The sequence below is a fragment of the Anser anser genome, assembly GCF_964211835.1.
Source record: "Anser anser genome assembly, chromosome: 4".
NCBI classification, from domain to species: Eukaryota; Metazoa; Chordata; class Aves; order Anseriformes; family Anatidae; genus Anser; species Anser anser.
The window spans coordinates 32562339-32584224 of NC_139724.1; the positions used below are offsets into that span (position 1 = coordinate 32562339).

At 37.3% G+C, this 21886-nt stretch overlaps 1 protein-coding gene across 1 annotated transcript; it reads left to right on the forward strand.

The window, feature by feature from the left end:
• Positions 1–2547: 2547 nt before the first annotated feature.
• On the forward strand, positions 2548–20558 carry PLRG1 (pleiotropic regulator 1). The gene is made up of 15 exons (XM_083834427.1): positions 2548–2684; positions 3920–4026; positions 4278–4420; positions 5466–5519; positions 7094–7187; positions 7616–7706; positions 7892–7993; positions 10241–10333; positions 10681–10830; positions 10943–11044; positions 11559–11661; positions 12339–12447; positions 13500–13639; positions 16024–16217; positions 17175–20558. The coding sequence occupies exons 1-15, from the start codon at positions 2676–2678 to the stop codon at positions 17232–17234; spliced, it is 1551 nt and encodes a 516-aa protein (XP_083690553.1). The 5' UTR covers positions 2548–2675; the 3' UTR covers positions 17235–20558.
• Positions 20559–21886: the final 1328 nt, after the last annotated feature.

The following is a 21886-nucleotide window of genomic DNA, read 5'->3' on the forward strand; positions in this document are numbered from 1 at the left end:
CTTGGTCCATGCAAATCTTCATGATATTTGTCTTGAATTCATTCTGAAACGACCACTATGTTCTGCAGTAGCTCATGGTGTCCTTCCTCAGGCGCTCAGAGCTCTTTGCATGTGGTGGCCAAAGGTGGCTATGTCCATGCAGAGCGTGTCCAGCACAAGTGGCAGGGGTTGGCACGGGAGCTGAGCCTGCTGCAGAGTCCCAGCACAGGAAAACCCCAGTTTCATCTGCTTTCTGATGGGATTTCCCCTTTGAAATTCAGCCTTTGACCCTCTCTGCTCCAGTGCTTTTCCTTGGCTTCCCAAGAGGGTTAGCCATTAGTATCTCCCCAGGAATTACCAGGAGCCACAACACATGAACAACAAATATCCGGTTTGTGGTGTTGGGTCAAGTGAGCAGATGCCCCAGCAGTGGTTGTGCAGGGCCTCAGCTGGTAGGTGGAGGATGTGTCTGCACCACAAAGGTTTTTGCTGGAGAGGATTTTTATGCAAAGCTGTGCCTGTACAGGGACACAAATTATTCTGGGAGAAAAAAAAAAAAAAAAAGCTTCCCGCATGACAGTCTAAATCTGGAACTGCAGAGTGAGCAAGGTATACTGGCAAACATACATGCATGTATCAAAATATTTTGGCAGCAGAACTTAATCTACGTGGGTTAGCTTGCTGGTAATGAGATGGGATTTTTATTTCATGCTTGCAACCATCACAGCTAGGCTGACACTTTATAAGGACTGAATATAGCCTTACAAAAAGCAAAGAGCAGGGCTTAAATTTATCCTAAAAATGGTATGGAGGAGGCTTTCTTTTCCAAACAGGACACCTGATTTTTTTTCCTTGCATTTTCGTCATATTCTCCCCAACACACATGGTTAATGCGAAGATCTTCTCAGACTCACATAGTTGTGACACCACAACAAACCTGCTATTAGGAACTGTAAAAACAAAACATTGATCTGGTGGTGTTCCAGGACATCTCTTTGTACAGTGCATTTGTCCTGGAGAGCTACTTACGGGCAGAGGTGTATGTGTGTGTTTCTAGGAATGCATATTTGTTTGCCGCCTCGTGTTTGTTCTGCCGATTTGGCTGTCCATACTCTTTACACAAACCCCCATCCTTGAATCTTGGCTCTTCCAAGCTGAACATGTCCCTGAGGTGGTCTTGGTGAGGGGGAACAGAGACTTCTTGGGCTGCTGACATTCTGTGATGGTTACTAAATTAAATTTAAAAAGACATCCAGTTGATTTAGAAATGTTCTCTGAAGCTGCTAGTGTTGTAATAATGTCATACTGTGACAAGAATACTGTGGAATTAAATGTTCATCTCAGGTGTCCTCTTTTGTTCCTTTTACTGGTAAAAAAATATTTCAAAGGTTTCTGGTAAATGAGAATTAACGTTACCTTCATATTCTGGGAGTAAGCAAGTTCTTAAACATTAATGAGGGGGGCTGTTCACTTTGGTCTTAAAAACAGCACTGAAAGCATACTCAATCTACCAGTCATCCCTTCCGTAGTGGTCATTTGTAAAAATAAATAAATAAATAAATGACATAGCTTGTTATTCCTGGAATTAGAGCTATAGCTGACATGCAAGAACACATCAAGTAGTAGATGTATCAATTGATTAAAAAAAATTTAAAAAAAGATTTTTAAAAAAAAAGTTGATTCAAAAAAATGAATAAAGTGAATATTCTCATGAATATTGCTGACATGATTTATTGAAGATCTTGGACTATATTTCAACTTAGAATAAATCTGCTAGAAAAAAATGCAAACATAACAGATTAATTTGACCTCTGGTTTTCTAAAGCATTGCAAGGTGCGTATCATTGTACATCACTGTACTTTATCCATTGGCAGAGATTAGCCCTTAAACCATTTCCACGTCAGGTTCAGTAGTCAAGCAGACACTCATTACTTTTTGTGTAAATCTTTGTTTTATTGTCTGAAATCCCTTCCCTCCAGATCTCCTTTTACACCTTGTGTATCCTCCATCTCGGGGATCTGCTGTGGCAGCTGTGGGACGTCTGCGGCCCACCCTCATCCCCAGCATCCGTAATGGATGCAAGGGGCATCACCCCGGCCCAGACCAGGCAGTGGAAGCCACCGGCAGCACATGTCAAGCTATTGCCACCAGAAATGATCCATCAGCACCATGAAAGAGAGGAGACGGTCGTTGTGTGAAGCGGGCAAGTTGTGTGAGGCACTAATCCCACCTTGCCATCCCATGGCACATAAAAGGGGCAGGTTTGTGTGCAGTTCCATGTGTGCGGTTGCTTATTTGGCTTACGCAGGCAAGTGGGAAACCTGCCAGGGCATCGGGATACGATCTGAAACACTAAAACTTCCACACAGGCCGCTGCTCCCCCACCCCAACCCGGCCTCTGTCTGCTCTCAGCAGGGAAACACCGCACCCGCGCGTCGGGCCCCGTAACTGCAGCCTGGGGGCGCGGGGTGGGACTCGAACCCGCAACCTCCGCGCCGCCGCCGGCCGCGCGGCGTAGCTGAGCCCACTGCGGTGCGGCCGCGCCCCATGATTGGCCACGCCCCATGCTTCACTCCACCGCCGTTCTTCCCGCGCGCATTGAAGACGTCACTTCCAGGGCGGCGCGGGGGAACGCCGGAAGTGCCTCCATTGCGAGCGGCGGCGGCGGCGGCGGGAGGCGAGAGGGAGCGGCGCCATGGTGGAGGTGCGGGGCGCTCGGGGGGGATCGGGGGGGGCGCGTTCTGTCAGAAAGAGCAGTCAGGCGTTGGGGCGGGTTGCCCCGGGAGGTGGTGGGGTCACCGTCACTGGGGGTGTTCGAGGAAAGGCTGGATGTGGTGCTTGGGGACATGGCTTAGTGGGTGACGGTGGTGGTAGCGGGGCGGTTGGGCCGGGTGCTCCTGGAGGGCTTTCCCAACCCCACTGATTCCGTGACTCGTGTTGCGATGAGTAGCGGCTCGCTGCTGCAGTTCCTATTCCTTTAGCTGTGTGGGATTCCCAGCCCAAGTCCCAGTGCTCTGTTCTTCAATTAGTACCTGCAGTTCGCAGGAGCTCACTGAGCCTGTGCAAAAATCTCCCTGTAGGTGCTGCAGAGTTAGGGGAGTAATACCATGGCAGGTGGACAGGCAGTATTCAGGGCAAAAAGACAGAAAATAGAAGAGCTTAAGGGGGGAAACCTCTGTGTAACAGGTCATGGAGGCCGGGCAGCAGAGTGATATCCAAAAGTTATTAACGTACCTTCCAGTTCGTTGCTGTTATTGGTGGCATACAGAACAAGTACAGGGTGCTTCACTTTTGCATACCAAAGCAAGCAGGCTCGTACTTCTAATTACTTCTTTTTGTACCCTGGGAGGAAGACATGAATTAAAAACTGATTTATATATACTGATGATAAATTAATATTCTATGTAAGTTAATAGCTTTTGAATTCTGCATATTTTTCCCTGAATGGGATTTTAAGTTTGATTTGCTTTTAGTAGCAAAAACGTAACAAAGTCACACTGTGCTCAGAGACTGATGATTGCCCTTGTTCATTTTCCTGGAGCTCGTGAAATAATTTTTAAAGAAATCTTTTCAGATTCAGTTGCTGTACTGTTTACATATAAAAACAACTGGAAAACATGAAGAAAAACATTTGCATATTTATGCATTTGTCATATAGATGCTACTGCTGAAAGTTTGATCTAAGTTTTTGGCTTGTAGTTCCAAGAAAGTGAATGTTGTTTTGAGTAAACACTGAATTAAAACAGATAAGAAGTGTAAGACAGTATATAACAGTTTCTAAGGGGAGCGGTGTTTTCTGTGAACTAAACAGTGTTGTTATATCATCTGTCTAATGCTACCGAAGTCTGAAATTGCTACTCAATTCAGTTTATGTTTTGGTTTTCAATTTTTCATTTAATCTTGGCTGAATTTATTTAAATATGCTTTGCTTTATTTTAGGAAGTCCAAAAGCATTCTGTGCACACACTTGTGTTCAGGTCTTTGAAGAGGACCCATGACATGTTTGTAGCTGATAATGCCAAACCTATACCATTAGATGATGAAAGGTAAGTGCTGTGGTCAGTAAATTATGAGCATGCCTCAAAGTTTTGTGTTGTTGGTGACTGCTCCATCCCAGGGGCAAGTTCAGATGTTTCCTTCTACACAATTAACAATCTAATGCTGAAAGAAGAAAAAGAAAGAAGAAAAAAAATAAGGATTGTAAAGTAAGCTGTATAAAACATTTTCTGAAATATTTCAGAACTTATAACAGTTCAAGTCAGGGTTTAATCAGGGTTGTGCTTTGTTCTTCCAACAGCCACAAAGTAAAGATGGCAGTCAAACTGCGTACAGAGTATGGCTCGGTGTTGCACATGCCTACTCTTAAAGAAAACATGAGGGAGAAAGGAGGCCCAGCCACTGGGGATCCTTATGGACATAAACAGTATTCTGGAAATCAAGGTCAGTTTGCTCATCGCGGTGTGGTTTTTCTCTATTTTGTAACAGTCTCAGTGATCTTCGTTCTGGAGACTGTGTTGTTAACCCATCAAAGACTCAGAAGGAAATTAAAATCTGTTTTTTCATTCTTTGGTATTTTCCTTGCTAGGGTCCACAGGAGGTAAGTGATCCAGGACAAGGAAAAGGTTTCTTTTAACAAGGGAATGGTATGATGCTGTGTAATTTAACTTGTTGGTAAAATGAGTGTTTTTTAAGGTAGTGTTAGTGTATGCTGTACTTGGGTATTAGAGAAAAAAAAAAGTCAGGGAAGTGCTTCACATTTTACAAACTGATGATTGTCAAGGACATGCTATTTGGTTGTTTTGTTTGTTCCATAGATTTTTTTTTCAGACTTCTTTTAGCTGGGCAGCTATTAAAACAAATATTTATTTTGATTCTGTAGGTTTTTTTCAGCTTATGTTTGGTTTGGTTACATATAGAAAATGTGTGCATTGGAGAGATCCATATAGAAATTTCTCTTCTGAAGAATGCCAAATGCCTTCTCATTTTAGTTGATTTTTTTCTGAAATACTCTATTTGAAAGTATTCTGAGAATGAGAAATGTTGAGGACTGAAAATATTTTAAGAAAAAAGAAATTTTGCTTGTATATTTCTTTTCCGATATCACACACAATGAGTTTTTGTGAGTGGCTTGCATGTCAGACACTCATGTTATTTGTGTACTTGAATCCTTTTTCATGATATTTTATCTACTTTGAAAGGCATCTTTGACAATGTGAAGGATTTTTCTTTTGGGAGAGTGTCCTTCTGGATTGAAAAAAAAAGTCATTGCTATTTTTAAGAGGTTATTTTACTACTGAATTTTAGAAAACAGATAATCAAAACAAATCAATGAAAATAAGAATTAAACTTCTGTGTAGTTCACTAGAAATGATTAAGTGATTGCAGGTTTCTTTTGCTCTGTTTTCCTCAATTTCCTGCTTGAAAGCATTATTTTGTGAAGTAGTAGAAAATACAGTTATTAATATGAAATTCTGTTGCTTTTTAGGACAAGAACTTGAATATATGATAACGGGTACACATCCATACCCATCTGGGCCTGGTAAGTAAAATTCTTTGAGTTTTGACAACTTTTTTTTTTGCCTGCCAGGCATCCCACATCCTAGCAGGCTTCCTGTTGCAGTGAATCAATAGCTGACAGTAGTGGGAAATAACATTTGAGTCTTTCGTAGTATTGATGCAGAGTTTTGTGGCTGATAAACGTTCTGGGTTAGGAGGTAGTAAGATTTGATAAAGATGCGGTGTCTTCTTGCGAAGCCTCTGTGGATGTGATCTTGCTCTGAGGATGTCATTTGCTTCCGTGAGAATTCTCCGGTGGTAACATCGTCAAAAAACGTTCTAGGAATTCTCTCCCTGATTTTGTGGTTCACTTTCTCTTGGAGAACTAGCCAAGACCTGTGGATTCCTAGTGCCTCCACTGTCGTGGCAGAGCTGCTCTTAGAGATTTATTGTGAATGAGGAGGGGGACTGCAGCTAGAAGGCAGTAGAATGACAAGGGGAGATGCATCCTGCTTTTCTTCCACGGACCAGAAGGATGTAGGTGTCACCAGCCTTGCTTTGAGAAGGGCGCAGTAGTGTCTAATAGCTGTAGTGTCAGTTGGTTTCATGTATGCTTGGAAAGGTCATTCCTGTGTTGTTGCATTGACAATTGCTAATTGTTGCTGTCATTGATCAGCCTCTTTGTGGCAGTTTAGATTTGTCTGTTCATCTTTTACTGTTAATGCTTAAGTTTAGTACAATAGTAGTGCGAAATGTGTTGTGGCTTGATTTGTAAGTTAACAAATAAGAGTTCAGAAGTGCTTACTTGCCTGTAGCTGTGGGTTAACAAAATCAGGTATGTTGAGCTTAAACATTAGATTTCCTTTTGTTGTTGCTTTTCTTTCTTGTTTTAACATGGGCACCTCACCCAAATTTTGTCTTTGTTGTCAATTGCCAGAACTTCGGTTAGGGAAAAAAATAGAGAAATGGGAGTGGAATAAATTCACCAGTCTGCACCAACGTTACACCTTTAAAAGAGGGTTGGTTTGTTGGGAAATTTGCTTTTGTTTGTTTTGGTTTGAGTTACTTATTTTTTGTTGTTGCTTGGTTTCTAAAGTGATCTGCTGTTCTTAGGATGATAAATTAAAAGTTCTGGTCTGAAATTTTCACTTAATTAGGACTAAACCTTTTGTAGTTCCTGCACCACCCTATGATACCTGTCAACACACAGGTACCACATAATAAACTGTTTTGAAGGAACAAATCAGCAAATACTTCTCAAAATATTGTTTCTTACTGTGGTGGTTGGAGTTCCACAGTGGTTGAGGCTGGATAAGAAGATGGACACTGCTACTAGTTAGGCTTCTTTTGTTTGCAATGACAACCATACTGTTTGCAACTCTAGAATTTGTGTACCTCTGTAAGCAGTAGAATCACGGTGGAATGGATTTGGACCAAAATTAAAATTTCTGTGGATTGGACTCCACAGAAAATTCTCTGGTTTATATGACATTATTTAGTATTACAGAGACGTAAGTCCTTGTGGATAGGTCTGTGTGTAAATGTGTTTATATAATGCACTTAACTAAATTTTCTTTTTAATAGCTGTCTTTGCTTTTGCTATGTTGTTTTTTTAAGGCGTGGCTCTGACAGCAGACACTAAGATCCAGAGGATGCCTAGTGAATCTGCAGCTCAGTCCTTAGCTGTAGCACTTCCCGCTTCTCAGAACAGGTACTGCTGTGTTACTTTGTTAATGCTTCTGTAATCGGGGGGAATTTCAGGACAAAACAAAAATTGGGATAAGTGCTATTTTGAGTGTTATGAACATTCAACTTTATAAAATACTTAAAGCCTTTTAGCATGGCCAGGTATGATCTTTGTTTACACACTGTTGTCACTGTTTTTTCTTGGGTGTCATAAGAGGCATGTGGACAGGAGTGGGAACATGGGGAATTCTGATTAGAGTAAAAGAGGGCCTTTGCTTATGGGTTAAAAAAAGTTTACCTTGAGGTGTTCAGAGACTGGAACCCCTCTGGGCAACCTGTAGTGGAATCTCCATCCTTGGAGACTCAGCTGAACACAGCTCAGAGATACCTTATCACTTACTTCATGAAAGACTAAGTTGATTCCAATCAGTCAACTGTTTTCATTCACCCTAGGCTGGATGCAAATCGGACAGCTGCTGGTGTGGGTGAGATTTACAGGCATGCTGGAATATCTGAACGTTCGCAGCCTCCTGGGATGTCAGTGGTGAGTTTGTTGCATGTCTAACGTGAGAATTAGGTAGTGTTCGTCAGGTTGGTTCTGTATTCATGTGTTGTGTGGAGATCTCCTTACTAAATTTGATGGGTATTGAGATGTCAGAGCAAGGAAGCTTTAGGTTTTGCGGGAAGTGATTAGTTTTAAAGCATAAGAGTAACCTTTTTAATTTACAGGCTATGATGGAAGCTGGTGGAAACAAAAATTCTGCATTAGTGGCAAAGAAGGCTCCCACCATGCCCAAACCTCAGTGGCATCCACCTTGGAAGCTGTACAGAGTAAGTTACAAACTTATGACATGAACTCAGATAAACTAATGGTTTATGTTCTATTAAGATCCGAACACACAGATTTTAATTCCTTTCTCATTCATAAAATAGAATCAAAAGAAAAGTGATCACACCTAAATTGTATACACACTTATCCTTAACAAAAAATGTGTTTACAAACATTGTTCCTTCTATTTAGTAAGTTACTTACTGATTATTCTTTTTACCTCTTTTGTTTATGTAAGTATACCCATAGTAATACATTTCTTAGAGATCGTGGGTTTTGTTTGTTTTGTTTTTTCTCTCATCATATTCTTTGGTACAGGAACTCAAAGGCAATATGCAAAAAATGAAACTAATGACATGCTAAAGAAATGACCGTAGCTGGTCTAGCAATGGTAACAAAATGAGAGAGTAATTTCCAAAAACACTTAATGTCAATGTCCAAGCACCAGACTCCTTTTAATTGCTATGGAAAAGGGAGGAAAAAGCTGAGCACTTTAATTGCATGTTATCTTTACAGTTTCAATTGTTAGACTTAGTCTTGATTATAAATTAATCTAATTAATTTTCTTGGAGTAATAATAGTTGTTCCCCCAAAATCTCAAATCATCAAACATTTTGGTGATGAATGTGGCAGGGTAGCTGAGATGCAGAGAAGATCTCTAAGCATATGTATTGGTTCAGATTTTAACTTTTCAGGTACATTTGTTTCAACATGCACACCTTTCTAAGGGGCTAATTCTTCCTATAAGACTTAAGCAATTTTATATTTTGTCTGAGAAAGGGTGAATATTATTTTAGGCATATCAGGCTGGTTGAGATGAGAAAATCTCCTGCTCTGGTATCAGGATTGCATTGTTTTTGTACTGTTCATCTAGATATAGCACCCTATAGACAGTTCAATCTTCAGAAGAGTACTAAATGCTGTTTTACTAATTAGGCGTAAGGCTAATTGTAAGAAGTATTTTTTTGAAAAATGGATATATATATTTGATTCTGAATGCAGCAGTATTAGAACATGCTCTGTATAGAAATGAAGGCAAATATCATTTATTGCAAGTGTCATCAAAATAAACCTAGAAGAGATACAAGGCAAACAAATGACAAATGCCTACTATATTGCGAGCACTTTTTTCAAAGAGGAAGTACAGATGTAAAGAAGAAAATTACAGCAAGTACAGTTCAAGTCACTGTGCTCGTTCTATATGTCAACTCTTTGTTAGCAGAAGTTTGCTATCAGAATCTTTGCTTAGTGGGACAAAAGCTTGTTCAAGTAACTTGGAAGTAGAAGCATAGATAGAACACCAAGTGCGGGTTTCATCTCATCTACTTAAGAACTGTGTTTCAGCTGGTCTTCCTAAGCTTAATTTGAAGTCATTTGAGGAAGGAAGATGGGGACTTAAAGTAGGTCGAGTAAATTATTTCTTATATTTGTGTCTTGGAAATGCTTGTGTTTTTTTCTAGACTATGAAGAAACCTAGGCAGATATTTCAAATGTATGTGGCTGAGGTCTCATCTGGTCTGAAGAATACACATTAGCTTTCCAAAGAATTTCTGCTTAAGAACTTCTGTTGCATTGTAGGTCTTTTGAAATTAGCTGTATGATAGTTCATGAAGTACTGCATCCGGTGAGGCCAAATGTGGATTTCGATTTTAGTTGTGTGACTTGAGAGAAGTCAGTGAAACAGAAAGGCTGCTGTAAGCAAGCCATGTATCAGTAGAGCATTTCTTGAGATTTGTCTCTAGTACTCTGTTACCAGAAAGTTTTTGATATACTTGTATCACCCCTTACTTGGGGAAAAGGAGGTGGTGGCTTGTTTTAAGTGGTAACTATTATTTGCCAATATAATTTAATAGCCAAGATTTTATGTAATAGTTCTTGAACTAGTTATTATACAAGCCCTATACAGTGATATAAGGAAGTTGCACTTAAGTATAGTATTTTTCTGTGAAGCCTCAAGTGTTGAACCACAATGGTCTGGACTCAAAAGATTTGAAAAAATTGCTTGTAGGAGCAGGGTCTTTCCCTGTTGCACGTTTCTTAGGTGTGGTGTATGACATGTAAATTTCTACTAAAGTAGAAATAAAAATTAAACTCTTTGCAGATCTAATTTCAGATTTGATTGTTTTGAGGAGCATGTGTTTCTCAGCAAATACTAACAAATTGTAGTGTTTGAGAATGAAAGTTTTATTGACTAATATATGTGTATTTTTCCTGATTTAGGAAAAAAAAAATGTTTCTTTTTTTTAAAGGTTATCAGTGGTCACTTGGGCTGGGTGAGATGTATTGCAGTAGAACCAGGAAATCAGTGGTTTGTTACAGGCTCTGCTGACAGAACTATAAAGGTAAGAGGTTGGAAGAAATTACTAACAAATAAAATTTTTCTGTTCCACCCCCTTCACATTTTAAAATGTCTTTAGCTCCTGGAAACAATTTCTTGGTTACTGTGCACATAATGCTGTGTACAGAGCTACAGAACTTATTTTTTCTTACTACCTAGTCACAAATGGAACAAGATTTATGGAGTATTACTACTACTTGGTATTTCATTTGTTATATGGTAGTAGTTGAGGAGTAGATGTTTATGCTGTAATTTTTAACTTTAATCCTACTGCTTTTTACCTGGGCTGTTTTCTCACATTATCACAGTGTAGGTTTTTTTGTCTACCTCAAAATACCTGTTTTGTTGCAGATTTGGGACCTCGCTAGTGGCAAATTGAAATTGTCTTTGACGGGACACATCAGTACTGTACGAGGAGTGATAGTAAGTGCAAGAAGTCCATACCTCTTTTCTTGTGGAGAAGACAAACAGGTGAAATGCTGGGATCTTGAATACAATAAGGTAAGCTGTAGTTTCTTTAATCGGAATTAGTTGGTACTGGGAAACATAAAAATCAAAGCACTTGAAATCTTCTTTTGAAGATGTTAAAAGTTTGTGTCTTTTTTTCATGTAGGTTATCAGACATTACCATGGTCACCTAAGTGCTGTCTATGGTTTAGACTTGCACCCAACAATAGATGTACTGGTAACATGTAGCAGAGATTCAACAGCACGAGTAAGTATAACATTGATATTTTTTAATATATTCAATGTATAAAAGTGAGTAGTTAGCAAATGTTAAGAACGTGTATTAAGATGAAAATGCAATGAAGGTTTCTGTTAACTTTGTCTTCCTGTGTAGAAAAAAATAAAGCCTTTGGTTATACCCCAAAAACAAACAAAAAAGTGTCATTTCAGGAGAATGTTCTATTTTTTTAATTTAGTAGGTAGACTACCTAAGTAAATACAGGATCACTCATTTTACTGTATTTAGAAAATGTTCTGTTTTTATGGTAAATTACTTTAAATTTCTAGACATCTGGATAACTTAAAGGCAGGTTTCCTGTTCCCCTTGAAATTTGAGAGCTGGGGCAGTCGTGATGAACTGTTGGGTGAAGTAAACAACTTAAACATCGTAGTTTAATCTGTAAACCTATGACAATGAACTCATATAATCATGACAATGCCTAAAATACATTGAATATGCTTCTGTTCTTGACCTCTATAATTTATTTACTGTGGATTTGTAGATTTGGGATGTGAGGACAAAAGCCAGCGTGCACACATTATCAGGACACACAAATGCGGTAGCGACAGTGAAGTGCCAAGCTGCAGAACCACAAATTATTACAGGTATAATGGGCATGGTTTCACATATAACATGATTAACAAATACATTCATGATTAGGTTTATGTGATAAACCTTCATTATTATTTAGGTTTATGTAAATATTTATTATTTTAATAATACTTTATTATTATTAGGTTTATGCAATAAACCTGATAATAAACCTAATGATGTGAGGTTCATACTCTTATCTTTAACTTAATTCACTTTTTTGTTAGCTTTCTGTTGAAAATGGGCCATGCAATGGTTATTTCATACAATTGATGATATATTTAGGGAAATATGGCTGTACATTGTTTAAAAGATTTTCTGCATTTCCTGTTTTTATGATGTTTAAATTTTTTTGTAATTTGTATTGAGACTTTGAATATTCTGTAATAGTCCAGTTCTCTACAATGCAGTTAAGTGTCTAGTACCATGATTAAATGAAGTGCATCTTTCCCATTATGTCCAATATACAGCTTTATGTAACTACTTAGTTCTCTTTGAATTTCAGACTGCATAAAAAGACTATTACAACCTTTCATCTTTCTCTTCTGAGATGGCATTAGTGTTTTATTTTCCTAACAAAGATATCAGTATTTTTTTCTTTCACATGTAAAGTTTTGGTTGACTTATCAAAAAAATAGTAACAGTTTTAAGAATAAATAAAATGTTTTTTACTATTTTCTTTTCATTGCAGGCAGTCATGATACTACCATACGACTCTGGGATTTAGTGGCAGGAAAAACTCGTGTTACTTTAACAAATCACAAGAAATCTGTAAGAGCAGTAATACTACATCCAAGACAGTAAGTTTTCCTCATTCTTTTACACTTCCCTAATTCATAACCTAGGGAAGTTAGGGAAAGCTAATGCAAATGATGATCTGGAATAGTAGGGCTTAATGTATTTAAAAAAAAAAAAAAAACAAGTGTAGAATGCTTTAAAAATGTACATATTGGTAGCCTCTTAGTTCTCAAATATATTACACTGTGCTTCCCAGGTATTGGTAATGGTGTACATTAGCAATCCCCAGAATATATTTTATATACCCCCACGGAATTTCTTATGCATGTACTTTGACATGATCCTTGAAAAATCAGCTGCACTGGGCTTTATAAAGCTAATGCTAAATATGTAACTGAATGATTATTAGCAGGAAGTAATGCATTTTATAAAATCGTGCATGTGCAAAGGAAGCAGTGACTAATGCAAAAGGATTTTTTTCAATATGTGCTTCACTGCATAAGATGTTTCAATCTAACTGACCTTAAAAAGAAACTTCTTGTGGATGTTTCATCTTTGAAGCAGGTGTTACTGGAAACACTCTGAATTACGATACGATATGTTGATGCATCAAAAGTTATCTGTTAATGCCCATTAAAACAATGGAGAAAAGAAATTCACATAATTCACTTTTTTGCAGTGCTTTCTCCTTGCTCGTGTGGTTTTGGAAGACTAGCCATAACTATTTTACCCCCCATATACTTCTGCTGCTGATGCCATTATACCTGAAAATTTGTCAGAATAGCAACAAATGAGAATATTACGTTTTACGCTGTCCAAAACTTCATGTGCATTTTTAATGTTTGTTTGCATATTAACATCCTGTATGGTATAGGAGAGCCTTGTGATTTGTAAAGCTTAGGTTATGTAAGAAACTAAAGGAAAACAGTAGAGAGAGATTAATTCATGCTTTCATTCATAACTTCATAAAACTGCTTAATTTTATGCAAAGTACAAATGTCAGAAAAGCAGTGTTAAATAATTTTGCAACTAGCATTCAGCTGTAGTTTGAACAAAGTGTTATTTATACTCACAGATATTGTAGCTTTAATATACTGTGTGTATTTTCTTTCAGTTACACATTTGCATCTGGTTCTCCAGATAATATTAAGCAATGGAAATTCCCAGATGGAAACTTCATTCAGAACCTCTCTGGTCACAATGCCATTATCAACACACTGGCTGTAAATTCAGATGGAGTTTTGGTATCAGGAGGTAAAATGAGAAATGCATGTTCATATTCCTTCCCCTCCACCCCATGCTATGAATATATGGCTGGAGGTCCTTAGACAAAGATTTTCACTGAACTCTCGTTTTTCTGGGATAAGAAGCCTGCTACAGCCTACAGCTTTGTTTTGCTGCAAGTAGGGTCACCGGCATTTTCTTTGTTACTGAGCTGCAAGCCCAAAAATATGTTTGAAAAGAATTTTAAGACTCTAGTAGGGAAGAGATTTCCCCTTCTCAGCTGGCTGTTGCCAAGATTAGTAGCTTATCTCCAAATTTTTTTTTGGCTCTTTGAGTCAAATGGAGGAGAATTCTGAATGCTTCCTATATCTGATCATGAATAGTTTCATGTAAGAACATTCATTATCTCATATTGCATGTAGCATTATTTTATGTCAATTACCCAAGTACTGCAACAAAAATACTTTGGAAGTATGTGTTATTAAAACCATAATCTTTGATGGTTCTGGAAGTTTTATGTTTGTGCAAGACAAGAGTACACATGTAGACTTTTTTTTAGGGGCAAGCATATAAAAGTAGCTTGTAGACATCCCAACTGAATTCAGATCTTTTCATTAAAGCACTGTCTAAACAGTAGGAACTGGTCATTTCTGTTGAGGTTTTTTGTTTGTTTATTGTAGATACTATTATAGAATTAATTAATGTGAGAAAAGCTATAATTCAGTGGCTTTAGAGTGAAGCTCTAGAGAAATTCTACAATAATGCAGGAAAACAGTTGAAGCAGGAAGTTAAACCCAAATATCTGAGGTCCTAGAACTATTACTTAATTATGAGTTTGTCCTGTTAAAGCTCTAGCTATTGTGGAAAATTAAGTTGAGGCTAAACTGTATTGCACCAAATTACTAGCAGGACCTGAGTTTTCTCCTCTTGATTTTGCTTATATAGTCTTTTGGTAGTTGTAAATGAGGATTGGACTCGATTCACAATGTGATGTGATAGAAAGTTCAATTTAAGACAGGTTCCATGAGTTTGCAGAAGCAGACACTTAACAAAGATTTCTGGTTTTGTAATAACAAAAATCTAATAATTTTTAGAACATCTCAGTTACATTTCATTGTTCCAAACTGAGTTTGATTCCATTTGATACAGTGTTCCTTGTAGGCTAATGGTGTGGAGTAACATGGAAATGCTTTAAACAAATAGGAAGATAGCTAATTATATGGCCAGCCTACCATGGTTGTGTTTTCAATTACTAGTAAAAGGGACCCTTGATTTTAAAATTCTGACAAAGCTCTATTTGACAACTGGTGCACTCACAGTGAGAGCAAGAACTCTACAGAACACTGGACTTTTCTCTTTCATTCTGCTTTGCTTTGAAGACATTTCTAGAAGGCCACCGTAGGACTTCCATGTTAGTAGTGGTTGAGGCCTTAGAAAAACTTATTTCTCTACAACTTATTTTAGTAAGATTCTGTAGACTTTTCTTAAAAATTAAAATTTAATAGATTATTCCCATCCCCTTGACATTTTCATGATAACTAAAATAAGTCGAGGTTACCTTAGAGTATCATACCTTGGTAGCACCCTTCTTGAAATATCAGGAATTCTTGCTAGGGAGAAATGAAAGCTTTTAGTAGATCTGGTTAGGCCACATAACGCTATTGGAGTGGGGTTGTATTTAACTGAAAAATTCCTTTGAGAGCATCCTTCTAAATACACACTTTGGATTGCTATGAATCCTCTGAGGCTACTAGTAGTTATAGTGACAGTAGTTTACACTGGTACCTCTGTAAATGTTAAGCATTGATACCTCTTTGTTCAATTTTAGTGGAGCTACTGAACAGAGAACTTAATATTCAGAATGCCAGTCCTTTCTTTGCTTTCAAAGCAACTTCTATGCCTTGGGATGTAGTGTATCATACTTGAGGCAAAATTTGATGAGCTTCAGAGGAAGCTTCATCAACCTGCTTAAACGAGATCAGCCTTCCTTAGCTAAGAAGGAAACCAGCAGAATATGGGAAACCTTATAGGATGTTGGACCTTGAATATTGTGGTCAGTCTTGGGCCCCTCGCTGCAAGAAGGATATTGAGTTGCTCTGGTGTGTGCAGAGAAGAGCTGATGAAGGGACCAGAAAACAAGACTCTCGAGGGGTGGCTGAGGGAACTGGGACTGTTTAGTCTGGAGAAAAGGAGGCTGAGGGGAGACCAGTACATCACTCTGTACAGCTACCTGAAAGGAGGCAGCAGCAAGGAAGGTGTCAGTCTCTTTTCTCAGGTGACAAGTAATTAGAACACAAGGCAATGGCCTGAATTATTGAATACATGAATATTTCAGCAGATATAATTCTGATAAATTAATTAGATGTTCTTGATACTGTTTTTAGGAAAATACTAATTCTTGTGTTTTTTTTAAGCTGATAATGGTACTATGCATCTTTGGGACTGGAGAACTGGATACAATTTCCAGAGGGTACATGCAGCTGTACAGCCAGGCTCCTTGGACAGTGAATCAGGAATATTTGCTTGTGTATTTGACCAGTCAGAAAGCAGATTGCTAACGGCTGAAGCTGATAAAACCATAAAAGTATACAAAGAAGATGATACTGCGGTATGTCAAAGTGTCTTTTTAATGTATTTTCATGAAATCAGCAGATTTCAAATAAGTTGTTACATATGTCCATAAGGCACATGTTAATAAAACAGATTAAACAAGTCTGTATATGTTCAAAAGAATATGTATGCATTAATGTAAAGAAGACAGCAGCCCACTCCTAATTTCTTACTAACTCCTATAGAACAAATAAGTTTTATGTCCATCAGCTCCTCTGCACAAATCCTTTATGAGAACGTTTGGATAAATACCATTAAAGTAGTTGTGTATATTGTCTTTTGAAGCCACTAGGGGACTGTTTGGTTTTAATCATTAAAATGTTAATTAGCAAAAAGATTAAATTTTGAACCTTTATAATACTTCCATATATGATCTAGGTTAAAAAATTGTCAAGACAAATGACTAGAGTTTAGAGTAAATAGCTTATTTTCAAACTGTTATTTCCAAATCTGAATCCATTTACTAACAGGGAAGGCAATAAATTATTGTATAGCTTTTCAGAATGTCTTGTGTAAATATTTTTTTATTAAACCATTGAACTTAGAGCAACTTGTAGAGGAATAACTTTTTTATACATTTTGCTATTGAGCAAACTGCAGACATTGTGGCATTTGCCAAAACTAGTGTACACCACTGAAAGACATTGACTTATTGACTGTTCCTGATGCTTTGATCACTACAGTGTTTTTTGAGCTGCCATTGGCAACCTGATTTTTATCTTTGTTGCTGGGGGGGGTGGGGCAGAAAAAGTTCTGTCATGCACTTCAGGCAGTGGAATGATATTAAAATTTCATGTGGGTAAATGAATTACATAATACATTAGGTAATTATACTATTATATATAAAATATATATAAATCCTTTGTAACTAATATTTTAAACTAAACTTTACTTGCAGATTGATTTCAAGTTAAAAATAATCCTTATGAGACTTTGCTTTTTTTTTCCCTTTTAGACTGAGGAAACTCATCCTGTCAGCTGGAAACCAGAAATTATCAAGAGAAAACGATTTTAATACAGCAACGTACTTGTGCTATAATTTTGTTTTGGTTTTCCGGAGAGCATTCAGTCACATTATGTTCTGCCTACAGCAGCAGAGCAGGAAGTCGGCAAGTCATTGCTTTTTCAACATGTTTTGTAATAAATTTTATTCTTCTTTCTTTGTCTTTTTTTTTTGGTGTGAACCCAACAAACCAGTTGCAGCTGTTAATTTTTTCTTTGTGGCGCATGTATAGTTCATGAAAAGGATAAATGTGTAGGTGGTTACTTTTTTATATGTATCTACTGAGCATAAGTCTAAATGTTTTGGTGAGCCAGGTTTTTTGAAAGCCCTTTGCTTCACTACAGAAGTTAATTGTAAATTTATCCATAGAGGCCATCTACTGGAGACTTCTTGAGTGACGTTTTTAGATTTTACATCAGTGTTGTTTACTGTATATATGCTTAGTATATGCTGAAATACTGTAATGGAACAGTATATATACTAAATTACAGAAGAATACCAAGAAAGAATTGGGATGATAAAATACCAATGTGGCTTGCTTAGTAAGCCACGCTGGCAATGCTCAGTGGCTGTGTTATTGAATGAAATGGATTTTCATAGTGTTCTTTCTCGAGGAAAGCTTTGACATGCAACTCCACATCTTCATTACTTTCATTTTGGAGTGGACCTTTATATAGCAATGGCTACTGTCAAATTATGTTGTTTAGTCAGCAGCGGATTAGGACCAATTGACTTTCTTCAAATCACCTGTCTGTTGCTTTTTTCAGTTATCCAAAGCATGTATGACATTAGATTACAGGGAACTTCTAAAACAGGTCTGAGGAAAAGCTCTTAAGTCATTCCAGCCTTAATTTTATTTATTGCTGTCTCCCCAAAATCTTACAAAGGATTAAAAAATATATACTGAAATATGATTAATACAAAGGTCAGATATGTCATTGTGTTTACAAACAGTCATGTAACAAGCAGTAAATACGTAAGCCTCCTTGGTACAGTTTATCGGTGGTGCCAGTGCTGGTGTTCTAAAGCACTTTTCTCTTAGCAGAGGAGAAAAGTGTTAAGTCATTGAGCCATTCAGTTGCCAGCAATTCTGCTAACGTTTTCAATAGCTGCAGTGGTGAGCTTCATGCAGGGTAGATACTGAGAATTGTTCTGTGGCGGCAGCCTTGTAGTAAACTGTTCACAGTAACCACTTCTAATTTATGCCAGTCTGACTTCTTTCAAATCTGGGATTTATGTTAGGGAAGTGACAGTTTGTTGAAAAGTGCCTGGAGCCCTCTGTTTGAGATACTGGCAATATAACTTACAAAAAACTAGTAAAACTAAGTGTCATTTATATTACAAGACTTATCTCTTTTGTGATGCATGGGAAATCTTGTGTACATCCTCCAAATACTGTATTTATAACTTAAATGTTTGACAATGTCATTTTAAGGCAGTCCATGCTGCATGAGTAACTGAAGTTTGGTTGACAGCTATTGACTGAAGCATCATCACAAAATAGCAAGTTTTATACACTTTGCTAACTTTGCTGTTGCCCTTCAACACATACTGAACTTTGTTTTCCAGACTGCTGTTTGAGGACAAAATAGGAAAAGATGGGAATGGTGATGTTCTTACAATTATGAAAAATACAAAAGCAAAAAAAAAAAAAACCAACCACATGAAATACGGATCAAAAACAAGCATTCACTTTAAACTAAAAAAAACTAGAATAATTTGAGTTAACTTAAAAATATTTAGTTTTTTTAATGTTCTTTTCTTTTGAAGTTTAAAAGCGGTGTTTCAGGGGGAGGAGGGAAGGGGAAGGTAGACTACAGTAACATATGCAGTCCCTTTTTAATCTGCTTCTCTGTGTATCTGCCTAGCCTGCAGTTTCTCACTCTTACAGTGTTAGTTTTCTTGCTGTCCTAGAGCCTGGAGAAAAATAAACCAGTTATTCTTTTTTAAAAAAAATCTTATAGAGGATATTTATAGGTTGGATTAAACACCTTTTATTTGGTTGCTAATCTTTATTACAGCTGTTTTCATTTTAACTGATGTAATGGGGAAAATACAGCCTATGATTTATACCTGCTGTTAATGCTTTGTTCCAGAAATCTGTGAGGTTCTGGTGTTGTACGGAATTCTCATGCTCACAGTTGAATTTTAACAGGAAACCAGTATGGAGAAGAATAAACTGGAAAAGGGTGTGTTTTTTTGTTGTTGTAATTTTCTTTTTAATAGAAGTGTCTCTTGATAATTTGGAATCAGAAAGGGGAAATCAAGTTTTGGCTCCCAGGTTTTGCAAATCTTTTCTATATTGGCATCTTCCTTTAAAAACTGCTTTTATTCCATTGCTTAGCATTTTGAGGAGAGATCAGAAAGTCACCTGCAGAACCTGCATTTCTTCCCTGGAGTCTTGCAGGAATCCACTAGCACGGGGGCAGTGGTTGCCAGGGCATTCTGTGTGTTGCTGTGGGTAAAGATTTGATTTGCAAATGAAAGGCTTTGTCACTGTTGTTTGGAATTACACTTTTCCTTTTTGGCTCTGTAATATGCTGTCCCAGTTTTCAGTGTGACTTTTTTTTGTGTGTATTCTTTAACATTTGATTTGCATGTTCATTTCCTTCCCTGTAGTTTTTTTCTTCCACTTGACAGTAATGTGAATATTGTCCTATGTACTTCTGTAAATATTTCAGACATCAAGATTCATTTAAACAACGAAAATTCATTTAAGTGCTTCTCTAGTGCAAAGCAAGCCTAGATAGTGAGCTGATGCACACACATCTGGTTGTGTAGGATACACAGATAAGACTTGTCCACGTAAGTCATAAAATGAAGCAAAATGGGAAGATTTGCATCACTGAATATAGTTTTCATGCTTCTGGAAAGTGTCATGCTGCAATGTCAGTTAAAGTGATCTTGACCTGGAGTCTCATTCGCAGAAAATAATTGTCACTTATTTCAGAAAATCTGTTGTCTTCTGTATATGATCAAATCATACACATTTGTACCACAAACCTTGGGTTTTGTTTTATACTGTACATAACTGCAGAGAAGAAAATGGTTTTTGATTGTAACATAATTAAAAATGTAACAGGTAAAAGTGATAAATTCTAAGATTGTTGTTTGCTGTGTGCTGAAGCATATAATGTAAGCTATGCAGCTGGAATGCAGTCATTTGCCGGCAGCACAGAAGTTGTGCAGAACAACATGTATTTGACAACCTAAAGGCTTACAGAAGTAAATCTTTAATAGCCAGTTCCTTTTTGGTCCTGTTAGATAAGAATTAAAGTACTTTGCCTAATTTTAAATGACAGCAATTTAGCCATCAATAAAACCTTCTATACAATATGATTTCATGTCATTTTTTTTTCCACTTTGGGTTCTGCATTAAGAACAACAATCAACTAAGCGCATATTGAAAACTAAAGTAATTTAGGATTAAAAATCACGACTGTTTCTCATGTAACAATAACAAATTTATTTCTGCAGTTCAGCTGTCATGGGGGAAGTAAGTCCTGGCTCATATTTTATGTACAACTTCGTATCTGTGTGAAAGGAATTAGCAAAACAAATACAGAATTCTTAATAATTTTCTCTAATGTATTTAAAAAAAATAAAAAATCGCAAGAATGAGGTTTAAAACAGGTTCTGGACGGGAGCTAAGGGTGTGGAAAAAAGTTTAGAGTGAAAGTTCTGGTATGTATTACTGAAAGCAAATTAAAAGAATATCCATGGCACAAAACTGAACATTTGTTCTCAAATCAGTGGGAGTTTTCTTTTTTTGAAGATTATTTCTCTCAGTGGGGTGTTTTATTCTTCACTGAGTTGCAAAAGCTATCAATCTGGCAAGTTGTATATGTAAGTATTCACACACGGCACACATTCGTGTGCAAGATGCATTTAATTTTATTTTTTTAGATTAGATTTCTAAATTTTTATTACTGCACCGAAGAAAATGGTGAGGGTTTTGGAAATTAATGAATGCTAGTGAATCTGATCAGCTGATGAGAGTCGGTTTTGTTCTGTAAAATTTAACACTAGATTAGCAGGACTTGAAACTACTGTAAATATGACTTTTTATGGAAAATGTTCCTTAAACAGAACATACAGTTAGTGAATGGCTTCATTCTTTTGAAAGCAAACAAGTCTTTAGGAGAAATGAGTTTGAAGGCTGCATGAAGAGGCAGAGAAGCTTTTTGACTTGTTCTTGCCTGTTGTTTCAAAACTTGGCAGGCAGGAAACTACCGAGCTCCTTGGTGGCCTTTGAGATGGAGCTTGTCACTTTGAGTGACTCCATCTGATGCTTCCTTAACAGTAGCAGTTACGAATCAGCTTTCTGGCTTTTGCGTCTTGAAGCCTCATGAATTTTAGTTCTGTGCTGACAAGGTCAGAAGCTGGCTAAAAATGGGAATCCATTTTCCATCCAATTTTTTTGCCATCTGTCTAAAGATGTGCCTTCCAAGAATTTTGATGCACAAAGGGAACTCTGCATTTCTCATTGCTATATGCAGTAAGCTTTTGTAAGTAAACTCCGACTGTAGGCCTATTCAAATATATTTGCCTCTATGAATGCTCCTACATGCATTTTTCGTATACTTTTTATCTTAGGAAAGGAAATCAAAATAAGCTTCTCAGGAGTTATTCTTCAGTGTTGTAACTTCATCTGCCCTATGTCA

Bases quoted from the DNA above. Each gene is read 5' to 3' on its own strand.
- PLRG1 (XM_083834427.1), top strand. The intron at 7,707-7,891 runs GTGAGTTTGTTG...TTTAATTTACAG, and splicing joins AGCCTCCTGGGATGTCAGTG to GCTATGATGGAAGCTGGTGG. The intron at 16,218-17,174 runs GTATGTCAAAGT...TTTCCCTTTTAG, and splicing joins ACAAAGAAGATGATACTGCG to ACTGAGGAAACTCATCCTGT.